Below are 19062 nucleotides of genomic sequence, written 5' to 3'. Positions count from 1 at the left end.
TTTTATTAAAGCCAGTAAGCACATTCCTGTTCCTCATGTAAAGGGTTGAGTTCCTTCTGTCACCTCCAGGTGTCCAACAGGCAGGTGTATAATGTCACCTGCAGCTTCCTCAGGTGAGACTCACTGCTGAAGGCAGTTCAACAGATTCAAAAGGTCGAAATCTTGTCAAAAAGGGGAAAAATGAGGCATGCACAATAAGCTTTAGAAGAGGAAAAATTCTGTTTGTTTTCTTTAAAATTAGTTTCTTCTGAAAATTTTTTTGTGATAAAATGGGCTACAAGGATCTGTAAGGGCATAGAAGGTATGACAGACAATTCAAATGCCATAAAGATTAGGAAAATGTCTCTTAACTCTGGTAGCGTGTTCAAGCTCATTTCAGGACCTGTGCCGGGTTCTCCTCACTCTGCTGACAGAGGCCTGATGCAGCTCAAACTCCCTAACCAGAACCATTTGTCACGCTGCTGTTACGGAAGAATGCCTGGCTTTTGAACCAAGAGATTGAAACTGCAGTGCCAAATGCTGCCTGTGCTGCTAGGATCTGAGCGGGTGGCTGTGTCTGGGGACACTGTCACAACTCTGGTACGCGCTCCTGTGTGTTGAGCGCTGCTGGGCACATGTGACTGCCCTCACCACACCTGGATGTGTCCTTTCCATCACACTGGGATCCCATCCCATTCCACTGACCAGCTCAGCCTTTGTCAAGCTGTCCGCTTTGCTTTGCAAAGAAGTTCCTTGGCACTCAAGCAGTCATGTGGCTCTCTGTGCTCTGCTGATTCCCCTCTTCTTCCTTTCTTAGTCTTCCCAGTCTGTGCCCTCAAAGGGAAATAAAAAAGCAGATTTAACTTTGGAGCAGCTTCAGTTCCTGGTACTCCCAATGCCAGGGACGCACATGGCAGCTGTGGGACCACACACACCCCCTTTGTACCCCAGGAATCCCAAATGCAGCACTGCCAGTTCCAGGTTACAAAGGAGGTTCTCATGCCATACAATGTGTATGTTTTGTTTGCTTTTCTGATAGTCTCTGAAGATTTAGTAACATTCCCAACACCTATGATTATTGTTATTATTTCTAAATTTTGTCCAGGACATGATGCAGCCTAACAAAGGAGCTCATGTGTGATTTTTAGGGGTAGCTGATGATGTATATGTAAATAATGCTTTGATATTAATGAAACTGCCTTAAAGGAATGTACCGAGGTGTGAAACAGAACTTAAAAAGCTCTTATTTAAAACTGTAATTTCCTTTACGTATTAATTTTTTTAATGTTTGCCATTGTATACATTTATTAATGATGATATTAAAATGCCAAACCAAATAATTTTTATTATTACTTTGTGTGTGTATACTTATACACACTTTTTTCTGGAAACTGATGTTACTGGAAGGGTATTGGTGTTGTGGTGCTGTGTGCAGTGAGTATTTCTCCTTGAAGGAAACTGATAAAACTGTAGCAGAATTTTTCTGGACCATGTGTAGTTTGTTCTGTGTGATTTGTGTAGAGCTGGGTAGCTTTTAACTGTACACTATTTTGATACTATTATTTAAAAAAAAAAGTTACCAATTTCATAAGTAAATACAAAAAGAAATCATTCCAGATTTACCAAATGTAATATTTGAAGCCTGGTGGTTATTTTTGCTGAGACGAGTCTCAAGATCCCTTCTGAGGATGAAGTTAGTCACATTTTAGGCAGTGCAGATTCCAGGTTTGTGCACATCCTTCAAGCAATTTGTTACATTTAAAACATTCCAGATTTAAAAGCCTTGGCAAGTCAAATCTAATACTTTTCTTTGAAGTGATAAGGGATTTTGGGGTACCACAATAAAAAATCTCATGGGGGAGGGAGAATGAATGGCAGAGAGAGCAAGGTAAATATTACTTTTAAAAACACATCCTAATGTATCAATGTGGAGCTAATTGCCTTTGTAAAATGACTGCATTTGTCAATCCAGATCTCATTCATCAGCCCAGTATTCCTAAATACCAGATGTTCCCTTCAGCCTGTAAAATCACGTGTATCTAGTGACATCTCTCTACTGACTCTTCCTACAGCTGCAGCAGTTTTTGGTCACTTCTTTCCCACTGGCCATGACTCCCAGCATAGATGGGGTTGCTGTGTGTCTATCAAAGGTGGAGAACCCAAAAACTGCTGGATGGTGAAGGGTTCTGTCAACTAAGAGCACCGAGAACAGGTGCCAGATCCTTCCAGATGAAGAAAATTGTGGTAAGGCTGTGAGTGAAGGAACTTGCCTTACTGTAGATGATGACTTTTCAAACTCAGTTAATAGTAATTGTTCATTCACCCAAATCACAATTTCTTTTACATGTTTTTAATTCACGCTCCTGTAGTTTTGGTTCCAGTTCATCCCAGCCTATGCTGATGCTCTTGCCCTGGAGGCATTGTTTGTACTGACATTTTCCTTGAGCTGCACCCAAAATACCCCCATCACCTTCAGATTCCATCCCTCACTCACTGCTCCCCTGGCTTTGGGTTTTGGGGGATGCTCGCTGCCATGGGATGTTTACTGGACTTGAGGAAGTTTCTGCTGCTTCTGTCTTCAGCACACCATGATTGAAAAATGACAATCAAATGCATTTCCTGTAGTGTAGATGAGTTGTTTTTCTAGGTAAAAAGAAAGCAATGTTTACTAGGGCATCAGTGGGTGCGGGGACAGTCACTCTGTCCTGGGGATATTGACAGGTGTTCTACAACTTGGAATTTGTTCTTTCCTAGCGATGTCAAGTTTAAACCTTCAAGGCGAGTCCTATGCCTGGGAAATTCTAGTTTTATCCATTTACTGATAAAAACTATAATAGTATTTAAACAATGTCTTTTCTACTTACTAGCTATTTAGTGGTAGATTGCAAAATGTCTTTTTAAGAGCATTGTTAAACTTCTAATAACTGAAGGGCAGTATTTTTTCTCACCAGAGTATACAATACAAACTCACATAATTGAAACACATGAAAAAGGAATAAGCCATTTGTTTTCAAGTTTTATTTGTACTGAGATTTTTCACCCGTTTTGCTCTACAAAAAAGAAGTAGTAGTAGAAAAATGAACTTCCTCTATTTGATGTCTTCATCGAAGTGTACAATGATGGGATCGTGTCCTGTTGATCTCACAAACTTCAGGAAGTCGTCGGGGCTTAAGCCCATGGTTGCAGAGTTTGTCATTGGATGAAAATACACCTTTTCATGGCCCCCTTCGAGCAAGGCGGCATCCAGTACCAGCCTCACATCTCCCTGGTCACAGAAGAGGGCGAGCGGCGTGGCACAGCCCTGGCCCACTTTGAGCTTTTCCAGCATGGCATTTTCATCAGCAAATCTTAGGTTTCCACTCCCAACGCCCAGTTTTTTGCCAAGTTCGTTTAAATTGACCTGCCTGTTGTGCAGGACGGTCACCAGCCAGAACCCTTTCTTCTTTTTGTCTTTAAGAAACAGGTTTTTACTGTGACCTCCTTTCATGTGTTGGACATGTGGCATCATTTCTTCAACAGTGAACACCTGGAAAACAGCAGCAGTGTGGTGTCAGACTCTATCCCGTTAGACTCCCAGCCACGTGCTGGCAGTATCTTTTGTTAAATATTTAAAAAATACTGAATGTTCTACTCGGCCTAAAAGCTGTACCCTTTTATGAAGGAATTTTAACAGAACATGAATAAAATGTGATGAACTGCTCCGGCACACTTTCAGAATAATTTCTGTCTCGTGTGTGCAGCAATGTCTCTCACTTTAAAGGCAGCACTGGGGAGTGCTCCCGCTTGCGACTCCACACACTTGGAATGACGTGGTTTGTAACTGGCAGCGAATAAAAGTTTGGAAAGTGTCTTGGATGCCACCAACTTCAAGGAAAAGAAGTGGGTGAGCCGCTTCTCAGACTACGCGGGGAGAGGGGGTGGATCTGGACGCAGAGGCAGAGTTAAAGGGACCAAAAATTGCCCTCAAACATTCTGCCAGGCCCGGCGAGAACTTCCACACTGATGCTTCCGCTAAAACCCCACGCGCAGGACCTCATCCGGCCCTGATCTCGCTGTGCCCTGCTTACAAGGCAGGGGTTTATTCCCGGATTTTCAGGATGCTGCTGTACCTGGGGGTGCTCGGCGGTGACGGTGGCGATGCCCAGGTCCCGCAGCCGCCGGTCCAGCGCCTCCCGCAACTCCGCCGCCATCGCGCCCCGTCCCGCTCCGCCCCTGCCGCCGGGCCGGGCCCGCCCACGGGCGGCATCCTGCTGCAAGGAACGGGTAAACCATTAAACTTGCTCTCATTTTTGCTAAGGAACAACCCCCACGGTTCAGGCCGTGGATATAAAGTGTCTCCATCCCCCCTGAGCCTCCTCTTCCGTACAGTTCAATACATTTCATGTTCCTTAAAGCAATTTCCTTCTCAAATAGTGACATTAACGCATTGCTTCAATACACATTCCGTGTGAACTATATTTGGTTCAAATGTTGGCTTCAAACAGGTATTTGTCTCCATTTAACCTATTAATTTTTTTGTACATTTCCTTATTCTAATTCCAGGTTCCAGTGTGATCCTCATTTACAGTTTTGCTTAAAATGCTGCTAGATAAAAAAGTTACGAAAAATTCAAAGCTAAAAAGAAAATCAAAATACCTGATACACCCTAAAAACAAAAACTGCTTTCTTTTTTTTTCTTTCTTTTTTTTTTTTTTTTTAAGGCAACCAATAATAATCAGGAATTGCAACTAAGGGACAAAGCCAAACATTAATGGCCACAATTGGAAAATATTTCTACAGCTCAAACCATTGCCCTGACCTATGACATCAAAAATTATTTGTTTTCAGTTTGCCCTTCAGAAAAACGGGCAATCTGTAACAAGCTTTAAATTAAAGCAATATGACTGTGGTTAAGAGACGTATGGATAAAATATGATCCTGCTCTAATTCCCAGAGCCTTACAGCAGCACACAGGAAGATTTCCAGGCAGCATCTAGTGGAAGATCAACTCAAAACGCAGATTTGCAGTAAAGTCTGATGACTGTTTCACATACTAAATCTGTCTTTCCAATAAAACGGTTTTCAGGTCAGTCCCAGGCAGTCCCAGGATGTGTTGCCCTCGCAGTGTCCCTGTGTTTCCTTCCCAAGGTGTCTTCCCGTGCTAGAACACTGACTGCTTTTAATGCGCTTTGCACAACTTTCTGTAATCTTTTTTTCTTTTACTGTGATCTATTTTTGAGATTATTTCTCCCATTTTACCTGTAGAGAAACACTCAGGAGCCCTGTGCATTTCAAGGTGTCAGTACCCTGCCTTTGAAATGCAGAATGCTTATTTTTTTTAACACTCAGCATCATAAATGAGCATATGCTTGTAGGAAAGATACTGAGGGCAGCAAAACATGTAGTTATGGCTCTTGCAAACGTGTGGAAAACCACGTGTGTTGAACTATAATGGGACGCACATTATAGACAAAGAGCGTGAAATACACACCTCAAATATATGTAAAGGAAATTATGGTTATTACTCGTCACGCACAATTTGTGGTGTCCGGACAGGGATCACCACAGCATCAGACTGTCCCAGGCAGACTCTTGGGGTTATCTCTGGGTTTTACAACAAGCATTAACCAGGTAACACTGACAATTTTTTCATTTGTAGAGCTTCCTCTCAGATTTTTTTCTCTACTCCATTAAGTGGCGCTATTTTAGAGACGCCAAAATAGAGAGGACTTAAAAATCAGACACGTTAAAGCTTTAGGTTGGATGTGGGTGGGAGGGCTTTGCAAAGAAGCAGCTGCTGTCTCCTGGCAGGAAGGAGTAAAATTTAAGTGTGTAGATAGATAAATAGATGTTTAAAAAAGTAAGTTGCAAAAACCCTAGAATGGGCATAAACTCAGAAAATCTCTGTCCCATGACGGGGTCCTTGTCCCCCGTCCCCTGAGGGGTTTTCCCGCCTCCCGTGAGGGGATCCATGTCCCCCTCCCCTGAGGGGATTTCCCGCCTCCCGTGAAGGGATCCATATCCCCCTGCCCTGAGGGGATTTCCCGCCTCCCTTCAGGCGAGGTCCCGCCCCCGCCCGCGCAGCCCGAAGGTCGCGGCTGCGCCTGCGCGGTGCCCTCGCACCCACTCGCGGCGCGTGCGCAGAAAGCGGCACGGCCGGCGTGAGGCACAGAGGGGACGTGGGGTCTTTTCCCTTCCCTCCCTCCTTCCTTCCTTTCCTTCCCTTCCTACTTTTCCTCCCTCCTTCCTTCCTTCACTCCACAGGCTGTCAAGGCCGGGACCCGGGGACTCGGAGAAAGGCGCTGTCCCCGCGGTGAGGGCGGGCTGCAGCTGACAGGTATTAATCAGCCAGAAGGATGGGCAGGAGAGCAGCAGGAGCGGGAGTGTTGCATCCCTGCTGTGGGAGCCGGGAAGAATTTTCTGCAGTCGGAGCCTGGTTGTGAGCTGTGTCGCTGTGGGCCGGTGTCGCCTTGACCTTGTGTTGTTTGTGTGTGTGCAGCGTCTTGTGGCAGCTCCGGGGCTCCCTCGGTTTTACCGATTTGGCCCCTTTAAATTTCTCTTTAGGGTTAAAAAACTCACCAAAATATCTGGGTTTGGTTGATTAGTCTGTTATATGCTCACTTCCTGCAGGTATCCGGGTGCAAGGCAGGTTTTAAAGGGCACGCAGCCATTCTGAGAGGAGCCCAGAGCATTCCCTGCCTTGGAGCTGCAGGGAGGGTGACACAAGGACACCTGTGAGAGGGGACATGGAAGGTACAGACAGTCCACGCCTAAGCAGAACAGAACCACAGAATGGTTTGGGTTGGAAGTTACCTTAAAGACCATCCTGCTCCACCCCCTGCCGTGCGCAGGGACACCACACCTTCCACTATTCCCAGGGACCCCCGTCCAACCTGGCCTGGGACACTTCCAGGCTTGTGGCAGCCACAGTTTCTCGAGACAGCCTGTGCCAGTGCAGAACAGGCAGCTCTGAGTACAGGGGAAGCTCAGGGAGGAGACTGTTGTACAGGATAATTGGCAAAACAACTCAAACCAAAGTTAAGATGGTTAGAACAAGATGTGGGATGATCTGATAGAAGCTTAAATGCTGAGCCAGGGCTTAGCTTCACAGGAGGTCTCGGAGCACACGACAGCACTGGTGTCACTGCCATGCTGTGGTCCTTTGGTGGTGCTTTTGTCTTGAAATGCTCAGATAAAGCAGATAAAGGGCATTATGCAGGTGTGTTTTGCTGGCTTAGAGAGGTAGCTGACACTTGGGTAATTCTGTCAATATAGCATGAGGAGTGTAAATGTGGGGATTCTATAGGAGAGATGTCAGAGAATCTGCAATGGGGGAATTAGTTTACATTAGAGATCAGTGGAGAAAGATGAAAGATCTGTAAGCTCTTAGTAGATCTATGTGTCTGCAGTGGCGTGATGGTGAAAGGTGAAGCACAGAAGGAAATGGAAAAACTGGAACAGTTCCTAATTTTTTCAGTGTTAAAAAGCCTGTTTGGAAACATAACGTTTGTGCCTTGTGTTCATGTCCATTTTATCCTGAGAAGGGGGTCTTTGAGCCTCAAGCCTAATCTCAATGTGTGCTTTGTGTTTTCAGTGGGGAAATGAATCAAGGGTTGCTGCTGAGGTTTGAAAATGTGGTGCAGCTCCGTGGTGCCTGCCGGCAGCTGCGTGCCTTGTCCTCCAGGGAAGTTTGTGGAGCACAATGGAAGCCTGTTCAGTTATCTGCACGTCCCGTGGGGTCCTTCCTTCTGCATCCACAGCTCTGGCCAAAACACAGATTAATCAGTGCTGCCTTATCACAGTGCAGACATCTAGCCACAAAGGAGGTAATTAAGGACATCCACTAATCCCTGGGTTTGTGTGGAAAGTATAAGAGCTTGGTGTGAACATTTTAATTAAAAAAAGGAAAAAAGCACTTTATTCACGAGTATAGATAAGTTGTTATAAATCTATAAGACAAAATGTGCTTCACATATAATTTTTTGCCATTCCCTCTCAAATACTCACTTAGACCAACACCATCATGATTTTTTGCTGATACTGGAGGAAATTATTACAAACAAAAATGGAAATGGTTTTACTGATTTTTGTCCTTGTTCTGAAAAATTAAAAATGCAAAAAGATTTAAGTGTGCTATAAATTTGAAATGTTCATTTTGATGTCTTAACTCATTCATTGATTGTAATTAATTGGTATTATAGTAAAGAAGATGTGTTTACCTCATATGGCTTGAGACCATTGTCTTTTTAGTATTGTTTTTGTTATTTCTTGGTTTATTTTTCTGTGTATGTGTCTAATTCCATGTAGGAGACAAAAAAGAAGAGAAAGAAGATTCCCCTGACAAGAGGTGAAGTGGAGATAAGGCAGAAGATGACTGTGGAGGAACTGGCACAAGCTATGGGCAAAGACATAGGTGAGAGCCTGCTCTGCGGCCTGAAACAGCAACATCTGTCACACCCCTTCCACCAGTGGGAAAGGCAAAGATGTCTTCAGTAGCCTTAGTTAGTGGTTGTGGATCCATCCCATGGGAAGGGAGGTCGTACCCATCCGAAAGGAAATGTTGGGAGACACAGTGCAGGCTAAAGAGAAAAGAAGTCGGGCCGTCCAAATAACCAGGCTGGACATTTAAATGTGAAGAAGCCAGGTCTGTCTGGCATCTCCAGCAGAAAGGCCTCGTATCCATGCACGCTGCTCCTTGTGGCTCCTTGTGGTTCCCAGCGGCTGATTTACTCTAGAAGGAAAACTTTGCATCCTGGTTTGTCAGAGCTGGACCCCTGGGAGTTAAGAACTTGCGGCTAAAGAGCTTCAGCCCAAAATCCACAGTAGGAATAGGAATCTTGGGTTCAGGAGCAATTTGTTTCATTAGAACAGTCATTCGATTAACTGGGAGTGGCAAGACTTGTCTGGAATTGCTCCCTGTAACCGTTTTTGACTACTGAAATCTGTTCTGTGTTTCTAGAAGCAAAGAAAGGAGCATATGATCAGATTTATCAAATTTCCTTCCTCCTTGAATCACTGCTTTGCTGTTTGCTTTAGATGAGTTTCAGTTGTTTTCTCTTTTGGAGTTAGTGGAAAAGTAAGCTGTGAATATCTGAGTGGAAAATAAGATTGTAGCAGCTAACAGAGTAGTAATTTTCAGTAAATCTGCAAAAAGTTCTTGCCAAGTATGTAGATTAATGGCAACTTTTAGATAAATCTGACTAAAGGAAAACTGCTTGGTGAATAATACTTATTAACACAAAGAAAATAATGAAAAAGTCTGATGAAGTCCACATGTTTTAGTGGATGTAATCATTAAGTGTGTTTATGTTTGCTACAGATCATATTTATGAAGCACTGCTCTACACAGACATTAACGTTGATTCAGTAGAACCAGATTCCATCTTACGTGAAGAGCACATCAAGATGATTGTTCAAAAATCAGGAATGAAGTATAAATCAGCAAAACTAAAAGAAGAGAAGGAAAGAAAAAACACAGATGCTGTGAAGAGGTAAGTTGTGAACTGTTCTTTTTGGCTCTTTTTATTCTATTTCTTTCTGCAGGTGTTTGGGGAGGAGGCAGCCTTGACTGTGCGGCAGCAAGTACTGTGGTGGGCATGGCGCAGTGAATTTTTTTTGCATTTACAGCTCCTATTTTTGCTGCAATTACAGACCTCCTGCAGACCCAGCAGTGCTGACCCCACGGCCCCCAGTTGTCACCATCCTGGGACACGTGGATCATGGGAAAACAACCTTACTGGACAGCCTGCGGAAAACTCAAGTGGCATCAATGGAAGCAGGAGGCATCACACAACACATTGGGGCTTTTATTGGTATGATCCAAGTCCATGTGCTCAGGTGTAACATAATTTCCATCTCACACAGCAGGCTAACTTGCTGCCAGTCCATTGAGGATAAAAAGTTGCCACATAAACGGTGAGAAAGGAAATCATAACATAAAATGTCTGTTACTGATATCTGTCATAACTATGTACATAGAACTTTGAAATGAAGTGTCTGCACAAGTTGATGTTAGACTATTTTGGATTATGGAAGATCCCAGGACACTTTCTTGTTCCTGAGGATTTAACAGCACCTTTGACTTTCATGCCAACAATTACCTGACTGTCTAAAATATGTCATTATTGAAATGACATGACTCTCAAAAGGAGTGATGCTTGATCTACAGCACATCAAATAAAGCTGGGTGAAATGCTGGTGTTAAGCTGTGCCATTTGTTCACAGTGCACATAAGCTGGGAGAAATGCTGGTGTTAAGCTGTGCCATTTGTTCACAGTGCACATGCCTTCTGGGGAAAAGATAACCTTCCTTGACACTCCTGGCCACGCGGCATTTTCAGCCATGCGGGCGAGAGGCACCAATGTCACTGACATCGTCATTCTGGTGGTGGCAGCAGAGGATGGAGTGATGCAGCAAACCATAGAGTCCATCCAGCATGCCAAAAATGCAGGAGGTACAGTGTGGGGGGGCTTTGGGAACCTTGCATTTACCTCTCAAAAAAACCTCCTGGGACTGGAATCCACAGAACTTGGGAAGTAACTGTCCTAGTCCCATACATCATCCCCTGTAATGTTTGAAAATGTACTGAGTGTTGCAGTAACACAAAAAGATCCAAAAATACAAATATTTAGCAAGCCAGGGGTTTATTGGGGTTTTTTTACCTTCTCTACATGGATACCTCTTTCAGCTTCCTCCTGATAGCTCAGATCTCAATGGCTGCTCAGAGAAGAGGAACCAAGTGAGATGATCTGTTCTAAGTGGCCATAACTTAAGCTAACCTTTTCTAGCAGTGGTGGTGGTAGCAGCAGGTTTTGGTTAGGTTGGTTAGGCTGAGTCTGTGTGTTCTCTTTTTAGTTCCTCTTATCCTGGCCATTAATAAATGTGACAAACCAGAAGCTGATCCTGAAAGAGTAAAGAACGAATTGCTGGCTTACAATGTGGTCTGTGAAGAGTTTGGAGGTGATGTTCAGGCTGTAAATATTTCTGCACTCAAGGTAAGATTGTGGATAGAAAAAACGATGGTGTTCACATATTTCTGATATGTGCCAAGGAATGAGTTTTTATTTGGCAGCTGGAAAATAAAGTGCTTCTCTTCCTGGTATTTGATATCTTGCCATGAGCACAGTTCTACTGGCTCTTGCCAGAATTATTTGAAACACACTGAAATGTATTTTGAGGCTCGGACTTCCAGCTAGCAATAATATCTCGTTTTTCTACTAGTAATTCAGTCCAACAGTTTTGTATCTGATGTCTTGAAGTCTTGTCTGGGTGTTAAATGTCATCATGTTTCAATGGGGAAATCGGGCACTAAGGGTTGAACTTCTGATCTCACTTTGCATGGGCAATTCATTTATTTTGTGTGGTTTATGCAGGGGGAAAACCTCATGGTTTTGGCAGAGGCAACTGTTGCTCTGGCAGAGATGTTGGAACTGAAGGCAGATGCCACAGGGCTGGTGGAGGGGACGATCATTGAGTCTCGGAAAGACAAAGGGAAAGGGTGAGTCAAGTGCAACCTCTGCAGCTTCAGTGAAGTGCTTTGTGACAACACAGACACACTGGGCAGGGGACTAATGCCTCAGTAAATAAAGCTGGAGCACTTTCTTTGCAGTGTTCCTAGCCAAAGCCTCGAAATACTACTCTGCAACACAAGAGGTTATAAACTGATGGGGCAAAATTCTTCATATCCCTGAAGTGACAATCCTGTAACAGGAAATAGTTTAAAATGGTAGAACTGATGTGGGTTTTTAATGTTATTTAAAAGTAGGAATGATGAAGTTAACAGTCAATACATGCAAAGTTCTTGACAAGTTTTATGTAACATGATATTCTGTCCTTAAGTATCTTAGTCCATTTGCAGGTTCTGTGAACAAGTTGTGTATGCTCTCTTTAAAAATGAACTGAATTCTACAAAGTAGTTGGGATTTGCTGTTTGGGGTTGGGGTTTTCTTGGTGGGGGTTCACTTAATGTGTAAAATCCTGCTGTTGCTGGGTTCACAAATGTCAGATATGTGGGATCAGTGGGATTGATCTGCAGAAATGAAGAATACAGTACAGATTTTGGGCCTTTTTGAGTAAATGAAAAATTTGCTGAGTGCTTTAGTAAATCATCACAGGAATATTCTGTGATGGATCACAAATCCATTCTGGATGTGTTGTGCCTACACTGACTGTGAAGACAGGGAGAGACTTCACTTGAATTTTGTCTGTTATTTTTCTTCTCTGCTCTTCACTAGTCCACTCACCACAGCCATCATCCAGAGAGGAACTCTGAGGAAAGGCTGTGTTCTGGTTGCAGGGAAGACCTGGGCAAAAGTGCGTTTCCTGTTCGATGAGAACGGCCAAGCTGTGGATGCAGCCTCACCAGGCATCCCCGTGGAAATCATGGGCTGGAAGGAATCCCCTTCAGCAGGAGATGAAATCCTTGAAGTAGAGTCTGAGGTACAGAAAGAGCTCTTCAGTGAAAAGCTCAGACTGCTGCAAGGATGGGAAGGAGCTGAGAAAAAAATTAGTGAGATCTTTTAATCACCTGGATAATCCCATGAAAGGTCGAGCATGGGGATTAAGGGACCTGAGCTAGATGCTTTGGAAGAGGAATGAGTGTTTGCATTTTGCCTCTTTCTTTTCCGTCTTTCCTCTGCTGGACTCCTCATCTCCACTGGAACAATCCAGTACTTGAGGAGATCAGTGTTTTAATTTGAGAAAGACATAACTCTTGTCTGACAAAAAGAAAATGCATAAAATACAGCTTGAAATAGGTGTTGTGAGAGCTGGAAAAACACCATATGAAAGAATGAACAGTAACTCTCTTCTGCAATGCAGAGATACTATAAAAATAGGCCTTGAGTCATGTGGTAGCTCAGGGAGGAAAAACTCTTGTCTCATTCTCTGCCAACTGTGCAGCAAAACTTAAAAGTGAAGGAAAATGAGTGAGCCTGTAGAGAAGATGCAAAAGGATGAAATTGCAGAGTGTTCTGATGCAGTGCTTTAAAGGTAATATTTCTGTCTTCCTGCCCAGCAAAGGGCACAGGAAGTTGTGGCTTGGAGGACCTATGTTGAACAACAGGAGAAGATGAAGAAGGATCTGGAAGTTATTGAAGCAAAACAAAAGGAACACAGGTTGGAATATGAGAAGAAGCAGAAGCAGCTGGCCCACCTGACCTGGAGACAGAGAAAGGCAGTGCTGTTCAAGGCCAATAAGCATCTGATGTTCTCAAGGCCTAAGGAGAGAACAGAGATGGATGAAAACACGCTCTCATTAATAGTTAAAGGTGCTGTCCCTGTCTGTGTGCTGCTCCTTTGGTTCTGGGCTTCTCAAATGCTCAGTCTGAAACAGAGCTCTAAACTAAACACAGTTTCTGTTACCAAAAGTTTGATCAGTTTAAAACTGGTTATTGAACTTCTCTTGTGAGAGTAGGGGCATCAGAAAACATCAACAAAACAGGAGGATGTGCTGCCAGCAGGGCCACAGCAGCAGGAAAACTTAACATGCCCAAAGCACTTACCCAGGAGCTCCTGGGTAAAGCCCGTACATATAAACCCCTATATAAATATATATATACACACACATATATACAAAACCCTATATATGTAAACAACAAAAAAAGGGAAAAAACAAGCTATAAGCATTTTACATCAGCAGAATGGAGGAGAATAACAATGATACATTTAAGTGGGCTAGGAGGAACTTGTTTTAACCTCATTTAGTGATACTCAAGCAGTGACTGTAGTTGAAAACCTGCAAACTTGACCTGACAGTGACAGCAGATTTACCATCTGTATTTATCCTATTTTTGATATTTTATCAAAATATCCTATTTTATCCTATTTTTGATCTATTTTTGAAATTAACAGACCTTTTGGATGGGTTTCAACGTATTACTCAAAATATAGCAAGAGTGACAGATGTCAGGAGACTTTCTGTTGCACGATGTGGAGTTGACATTAGTTGTATTTCTGTGTCTTTGACTTGCACAAAGCCAGCAGTACTTCCATCTATCCGTGCAGGTGACGTGGATGGATCTGTTGAAGCTATTCTGAACATTCTGGACAGCTATGATTGTGAGGATGAATGCAAACTGGATATTGTCTACTTTGGAATGGGAGATATCAGTGAAAACGATATCAGTCTTGCTGAAGCATTTAATGGTGTGTGTTTAAACATCATGTTACAGTTTTGAAATTACTGATTTACTGAAATGGGTAGGCCTCAGTCAGGTTTTCTTTTCTCAATAATTAGCAGCACCAATAAGGTAATTTTTTTGTGAATCTTGAAAGTGTTTCCTTGAACATCAGACTGATGCAGGAGCGGAGGCTGAAAGTCTTGTGGAAATGGAAGGACTCTGGAAAAGCTCTTGCCAGAAATTCACCTGTTAAGATTAAACTCTGGCTCTTCATTCGAGCTGCTTTATGATGCTCACACAGGGCAAAGCTGGAAAGGCAGGTTAGAAAATCATTTCCTTTTGCTCTGGGAGGCAACTGGATCTAGGACTGAGTCAGTTGTTGCTGTTCTTACCCCATAATTCTCACCTGCTGCAGAGAGTGAGGTCACTGCACCTGCCATCACCCACAGGCAGGCAAGAATCATTCAGAATTCACTTCCAGCTTTATTTGGACAACTAAGTTCATTTTCCAGCCCAAAAAGATCTGTGTCCTTTACATGAGCTGTGTTCCTTTCTGCTTTGATACCTCCAGCTCTGTCATCAGGGACCTTCTGAGGTTTTTTGGGCCATTTATTTTGATAGGTTCATAGCAGTCCATGTGCCAGTGGCAGAGGTAAATGGTGCCCCCTTATAAGAGAAGCAAGAATGAAATGTACCCTGTGCTGCAGAATCTCATTTAACTATTCAAAGACTCATCCCTTGTAGTCATCACTTGACAGTTGTTTCATTTATCAGGTGTAATATTTGGATTCAGTGTGAAAGCAAATGAAAGTATCAAAAAGCTGGCTGATAAAAAGGGAATAAAAATTAAACTTCACAACGTCATCTACAAACTTATAGACGACTTGAAGGATGAGCTGAACAGCAGGCTGCCCCCAGCTGTGGTGGAGACTACAATAGGTGAGTTTCACTGATACATTTTTGCCTCAAAATGTGGCCAATTCTGTATTCTTCTGTAACTTTTTTATCTTAAAGCATGACAAGTAGAAAAATATAGCCTGTTTCTACCTCGTGCCAGTTTGTTATTCCTGCGGACTTCAACTTTACTTTTTTTTATTTAGGGGAAGCTTCTGTTCTTGACACCTTCTCTGTCACAGTAGGAAAAAACAAAATTCCAGTGGCTGGATGCAGAGTGCACAAAGGGCTGCTGGACAGAAAAATGAAGTTCAAGCTAATCCGTAACAGGGATGTTATTTGGAAAGGTGAGTTGAATTGCCACAGAACAGGGATTTGTGTTTAGTATTTTTGGCTATTCCTAGTTTGCTGGGAAGCCTGTGCAAAGGATCCTAGAGAAATCCTGAATTCTGTCCAGGATGGAGAGGAAAGCCACCAAATGCCAGTGTATTGTTCCCAGACTTTTTTCCAACCACCCACTCTGGTAGGCAGGTAGGAGCTCACAGGATCTACCTACCAAAAGGAACTGGTGTGTGGCTTCCATTAACCACAAGCATCCCCAGTCCCTACATTTTCCTCCCTTCTGTGGAGCCACAAAGTGAAACATTAATCCTGCAGGAAGGGCAAATCAGATCACTGCTCTGCTCTACTCTGCAGCTGGTGGCCTCTCTTTCATGCTTTTTCTCTTTGTAGGATGTTTATCATCACTGAAGCACCATAAAGATGATGTCCAGGTAATAAAAACAGGAATGGATTGTGGATTGAGTTTGGACAAAAATCTGGAGTTCAGTATTGGAGATGAAATTATCTGTTATGAAGAAAAAGAAGTTCAACAGACAACTTCCTGGGACCCAGGATTTTAAAGACATTTTCACATGAACACTAACGGATATGTATTATGTTCCTGGCTGGCCCTTAACTCTTAACATTAAATGAACTCTCAGAGATGCACAGGAGCTGTTCTTTACATCAGAGCACTTCAGATACATTTTCTATCTGCAATGTTCTGCTTTTCTATCATGTCAAGCAACCAGCTGCCCTCACTGGAACATGAGATAAACCACCAGGGTAACTACAAGCACTTGAAGAGTGTAAAACCATCATGGTAAAATGTTTCAGATGACAATCTCTTCATTTCAAAATAACTGAGCCATTTCCTCCCTCCCCTCCCAGTACTGCTGTGCAGTGTTTCAGTGTGTTGGCTGCATTTTGTGACCAAGCCTCCCATACCCCATTATGTAGCACTGACCCACTTGCAAACACAACTCTCCACCTCTGAGTTTCCTGTTTTTCCAGATCAGAACTGTCTCACGTTAAAGAGACCACATCTAAGGTTATCTTGGGTGTTGATTTTTTTTTCCTTTACAACTGGTACCCAGTATTCTTTAAATCAAATTGCTGCTTCAATTTTACACCACATATTTCACCCTAGCTGGCAGGCAGCACCCAAAGGTCCACAGATTTTTCTCACTGATCAGCAGAGAGGAAACACAGCGTCACAGAAATAAATCCTTCAACCGTACAGAAGCTCAGATTTTTATTGTCTGGTACATTTACTTGTCTTCTGGCTTATTGAAGCAGTATGTCAGACAGCACTTGCCACAGTAGTGTCTGTCGAAGTGACTGGCCATGAAGACTCCAGCCCCACACTCCTCCGAGGGGCACTCGCGGCGCAGGCGGCTGATCTTGCCGTTCTCATCCACCTGGGAAGGACAAACACACCATGGTTCACATACACTCTCCACCTTTTACCAACAATAATCATTTTGAGTATTTTCCATTGGCATAATAGTTTTTGTAACAGCAACTCCATCAAACTTCTTGAGGTACATGTCAGAAGTGCCCAACTGCAACAGATCGTATGTCTTTTATTTAACATGTGGGTTATTTGCAAATAGAAGGAGTTTAAATAGTAAATACACCAGAATCTGAGCAGACCAGTTACAGGCTCCACATCCTCCCTGGTGAGAGCTCAGTTTCCATAGTTTCTCTCTGAGTTAGTTCTACCTACCTTGTAGTACTTGAGCACTGCAAGCTTAACCTTCTTTCTCTTATGCTTGTTCTTCTTGGGAGTTGTGTAAGACTTCTTCTTCCTTTTCTTAGCACCACCACGAAGTCTCAGCACCAGGTGAAGGGTTGATTCCTGTTTGAAACGCACATGAAATAGACTCAAAATGCCTCCTCAAGGCAAGTGCAGCATTTAAACAGGCCTCCTCCTTCTACCTAGAGAAAGTACATCTTAAGCAATAGGCACTTAGTAAAGCTCTAAAAGGATTGCTTTCTATTAAGGTGGCATCCCAGGCTCTCAGCATTAACACTACTCCAATCCCTTGATTTCCTTGATTTGGTTGAATTTATTAAAAACGTTCCTTAGTCTCAGCAGCAAATGTCAGTCAGCTCTGCCCATGCCAGTTCCTGGGTACTGCACTGCTGTGTCCTGCCTTTCCTACTCACTTTTTGAATGTTGTAGTCGGACAGTGTGCGTCCATCCTCCAGCTGCTTCCCAGCAAAGATCAGCCGCTGCTGATCCGGAGGGATGCCTAATGGTGACACAAATCACGCATAAATAAGGGACGTGAGCTACAGCACGCTGTAATAAAATCATGAACGCTACAGGAAATTACATCTGTGTAGGACCCACGTCAATCCACAAGACTGGAGGACACAATAATATATACAACGTATACTGATTGATATCAATATATAATAGTAAGTCCCTTTAGAGCTTACCCTCCTTATCCTGGATCTTCGCTTTTACATTTTCTATAGTATCAGAAGGTTCAACCTATTATGAAACAGAACAACAGAATTAAAACGTGCTGCACATTTTAATTAGCCCAGAAAGGCCGAAAAACCACGAGGAGCTCCCGGTACACGCCCGGTGCTGCCACGGCCATTCCGGCCCGCACCGCGTGGTCGGAACCGCCCCAGGCAGCGCAGGGCCGCGTTTTCCCCACATCCCGGGCCCTCCACGCGCATCCCGCTGCCTGCCGGCGCACACTCCCGCATTTCGGAGCACCGGCAGGCACGGACGGCGCGGCCCCGCGGCGACGGCTCACCTCGAGGGTGATGGTTTTCCCCGTGAGGGTCTTCACGAAGATCTGCATGGCGAGGCGGGCAGGCGCGGCGCGGGGCGGCGCGGGGCGGCGGGGCCGGAGCGCGGGCTGGCCGCGCTGCTCGCAGAATGGCGGCGGCGGCCCGAGAGAGCGCCGCGCCCGCACGCACGGGGTTTCCGTGCGCGCCGCAGGGGAGGTGTGCCGAGCACCAGGACTACGACTCCCGGCATACCCCGCCAGGAGCTGGCGCGTCCGCGCCTGCTGGGGGGTGTAGTCCCTCCGCTGGAGGCGTGGGCTGGAACTGCGGCTCCCACAATGCATCGCGGTGGCCGCCGTGCGGAGGAGGAGCCGCCATGACGAGTGAGGCGGGACCGCCGTGCCGGCTGCGGAGGAGGAGGTGCCATGACGGGTGAGGCGGGGTCGCCGTGAGGGCGGGGTTCTGCAGCCGCGTGATTGGGTTGTTGTGTCCGGTGTAGTGGCCGTCGGTGGGGTTGTTGTTTTAGGGATAGCGGGTGTTTGACGTACCTGCGTATCTGTCAAGGCCACGTTGGGCACGACTTGGAGCCATCTGGTCTAGTCTGGAGCTACCTAGTGGGAGCTGTCCCTTCCCGTAGCGGAGGATGGAACTGGATGAGCTTTAAGGTCCTTACCCATCCAAACCACTCTGGGATTCTGTGATTCTCCACAGCGTGAAGTCTCAGAATTCGATGTCCTGGTTCCTGAGGAGGCGGTTTAAACACGCCTCACAGGCACTTTGCCACCTGAAGATTCCTAGAGATCAATTCCAGGCTTATATTTGGGCAAAGGTTTTTAAAACTAGAAAAGCTGTAGGTAACTTGGGAATAAAGGAACCCTGAGTCATGATTTGGAAATTACTTGTTGGGTGGTTTTAAGCTTATGAGTCGAATATGGGAAAGGCTGAAGCAGAATCGGGACCTGCTTGAATAAATCAGCTGGGGTCATTTTAAGAATTTCAACCCTTCTGTGTTCTGATG

At 44.4% G+C, this 19062-nt stretch overlaps 4 protein-coding genes across 6 annotated transcripts in view; 2 read left to right on the top strand and 2 right to left on the bottom strand.

Moving 5' to 3' along the window:
- Window positions 1–2831, top strand: part of CCDC88A (coiled-coil domain containing 88A) — a 68266-nt gene extending 65435 nt beyond the window's left edge. Inside the window, exon 34 of the mRNA XM_063391384.1 lies at window positions 2052–2831. The gene's annotated coding sequence lies outside the window, so the exon portion shown is untranslated. The remainder of the gene's footprint in view (window positions 1–2051) is intronic.
- Window positions 2832–2975: 144 nt separating this feature from the next.
- On the bottom strand, window positions 2976–4235 carry LOC134547445 (prolyl-tRNA synthetase associated domain-containing protein 1-like). Its single transcript, XM_063391393.1, has 2 exons — window positions 4089–4235; window positions 2976–3505 (listed from the first exon to the last, which is right to left on the bottom strand). The coding sequence occupies exons 1-2, from the start codon at window positions 4167–4169 to the stop codon at window positions 3068–3070; spliced, it is 519 nt and encodes a 172-aa protein (XP_063247463.1). The 5' UTR covers window positions 4170–4235; the 3' UTR covers window positions 2976–3067.
- A 1838-nt stretch (window positions 4236–6073) lies between these two features.
- Window positions 6074–16519, top strand: MTIF2 (mitochondrial translational initiation factor 2). Of its 3 annotated transcripts, XM_063391360.1 has the most exons (15): window positions 6074–6295; window positions 6589–6711; window positions 7553–7784; window positions 8266–8371; window positions 9278–9449; window positions 9610–9770; window positions 10235–10411; window positions 10813–10952; window positions 11331–11455; window positions 12192–12396; window positions 12974–13226; window positions 13963–14103; window positions 14853–15017; window positions 15179–15319; window positions 15705–16519. In XM_063391360.1, the coding sequence occupies exons 3-15, from the start codon at window positions 7560–7562 to the stop codon at window positions 15872–15874; spliced, it is 2181 nt and encodes a 726-aa protein (XP_063247430.1). In that variant the 5' UTR covers window positions 6074–6295; window positions 6589–6711; window positions 7553–7559; the 3' UTR covers window positions 15875–16519. The 3 variants fall into 3 exon arrangements, with proteins under 3 accessions (XP_063247430.1, XP_063247431.1, XP_063247429.1); XM_063391359.1 differs by lacking the exon at window positions 6589–6711 and having other exon boundaries at window positions 6075–6295; XM_063391361.1 differs by lacking the exons at window positions 6589–6711; window positions 13963–14103.
- A 4-nt stretch (window positions 16520–16523) lies between these two features.
- On the bottom strand, window positions 16524–18230 carry RPS27A (ribosomal protein S27a). Its single transcript, XM_063391368.1, has 5 exons — window positions 18071–18230; window positions 17742–17796; window positions 17466–17551; window positions 17023–17154; window positions 16524–16714 (listed from the first exon to the last, which is right to left on the bottom strand). The coding sequence occupies exons 1-5, from the start codon at window positions 18116–18118 to the stop codon at window positions 16565–16567; spliced, it is 471 nt and encodes a 156-aa protein (XP_063247438.1). The 5' UTR covers window positions 18119–18230; the 3' UTR covers window positions 16524–16564.
- Between the last annotated feature and the right edge of the window lie 832 nt (window positions 18231–19062).

Source organism: Prinia subflava, chromosome 2 (assembly GCF_021018805.1).
Source record: "Prinia subflava isolate CZ2003 ecotype Zambia chromosome 2, Cam_Psub_1.2, whole genome shotgun sequence".
NCBI classification, from domain to species: Eukaryota; Metazoa; Chordata; class Aves; order Passeriformes; family Cisticolidae; genus Prinia; species Prinia subflava.
The sequence above is the reverse complement of the archived record's forward strand: the minus strand, read 5'-3'. Positions and strand labels throughout refer to the sequence as shown.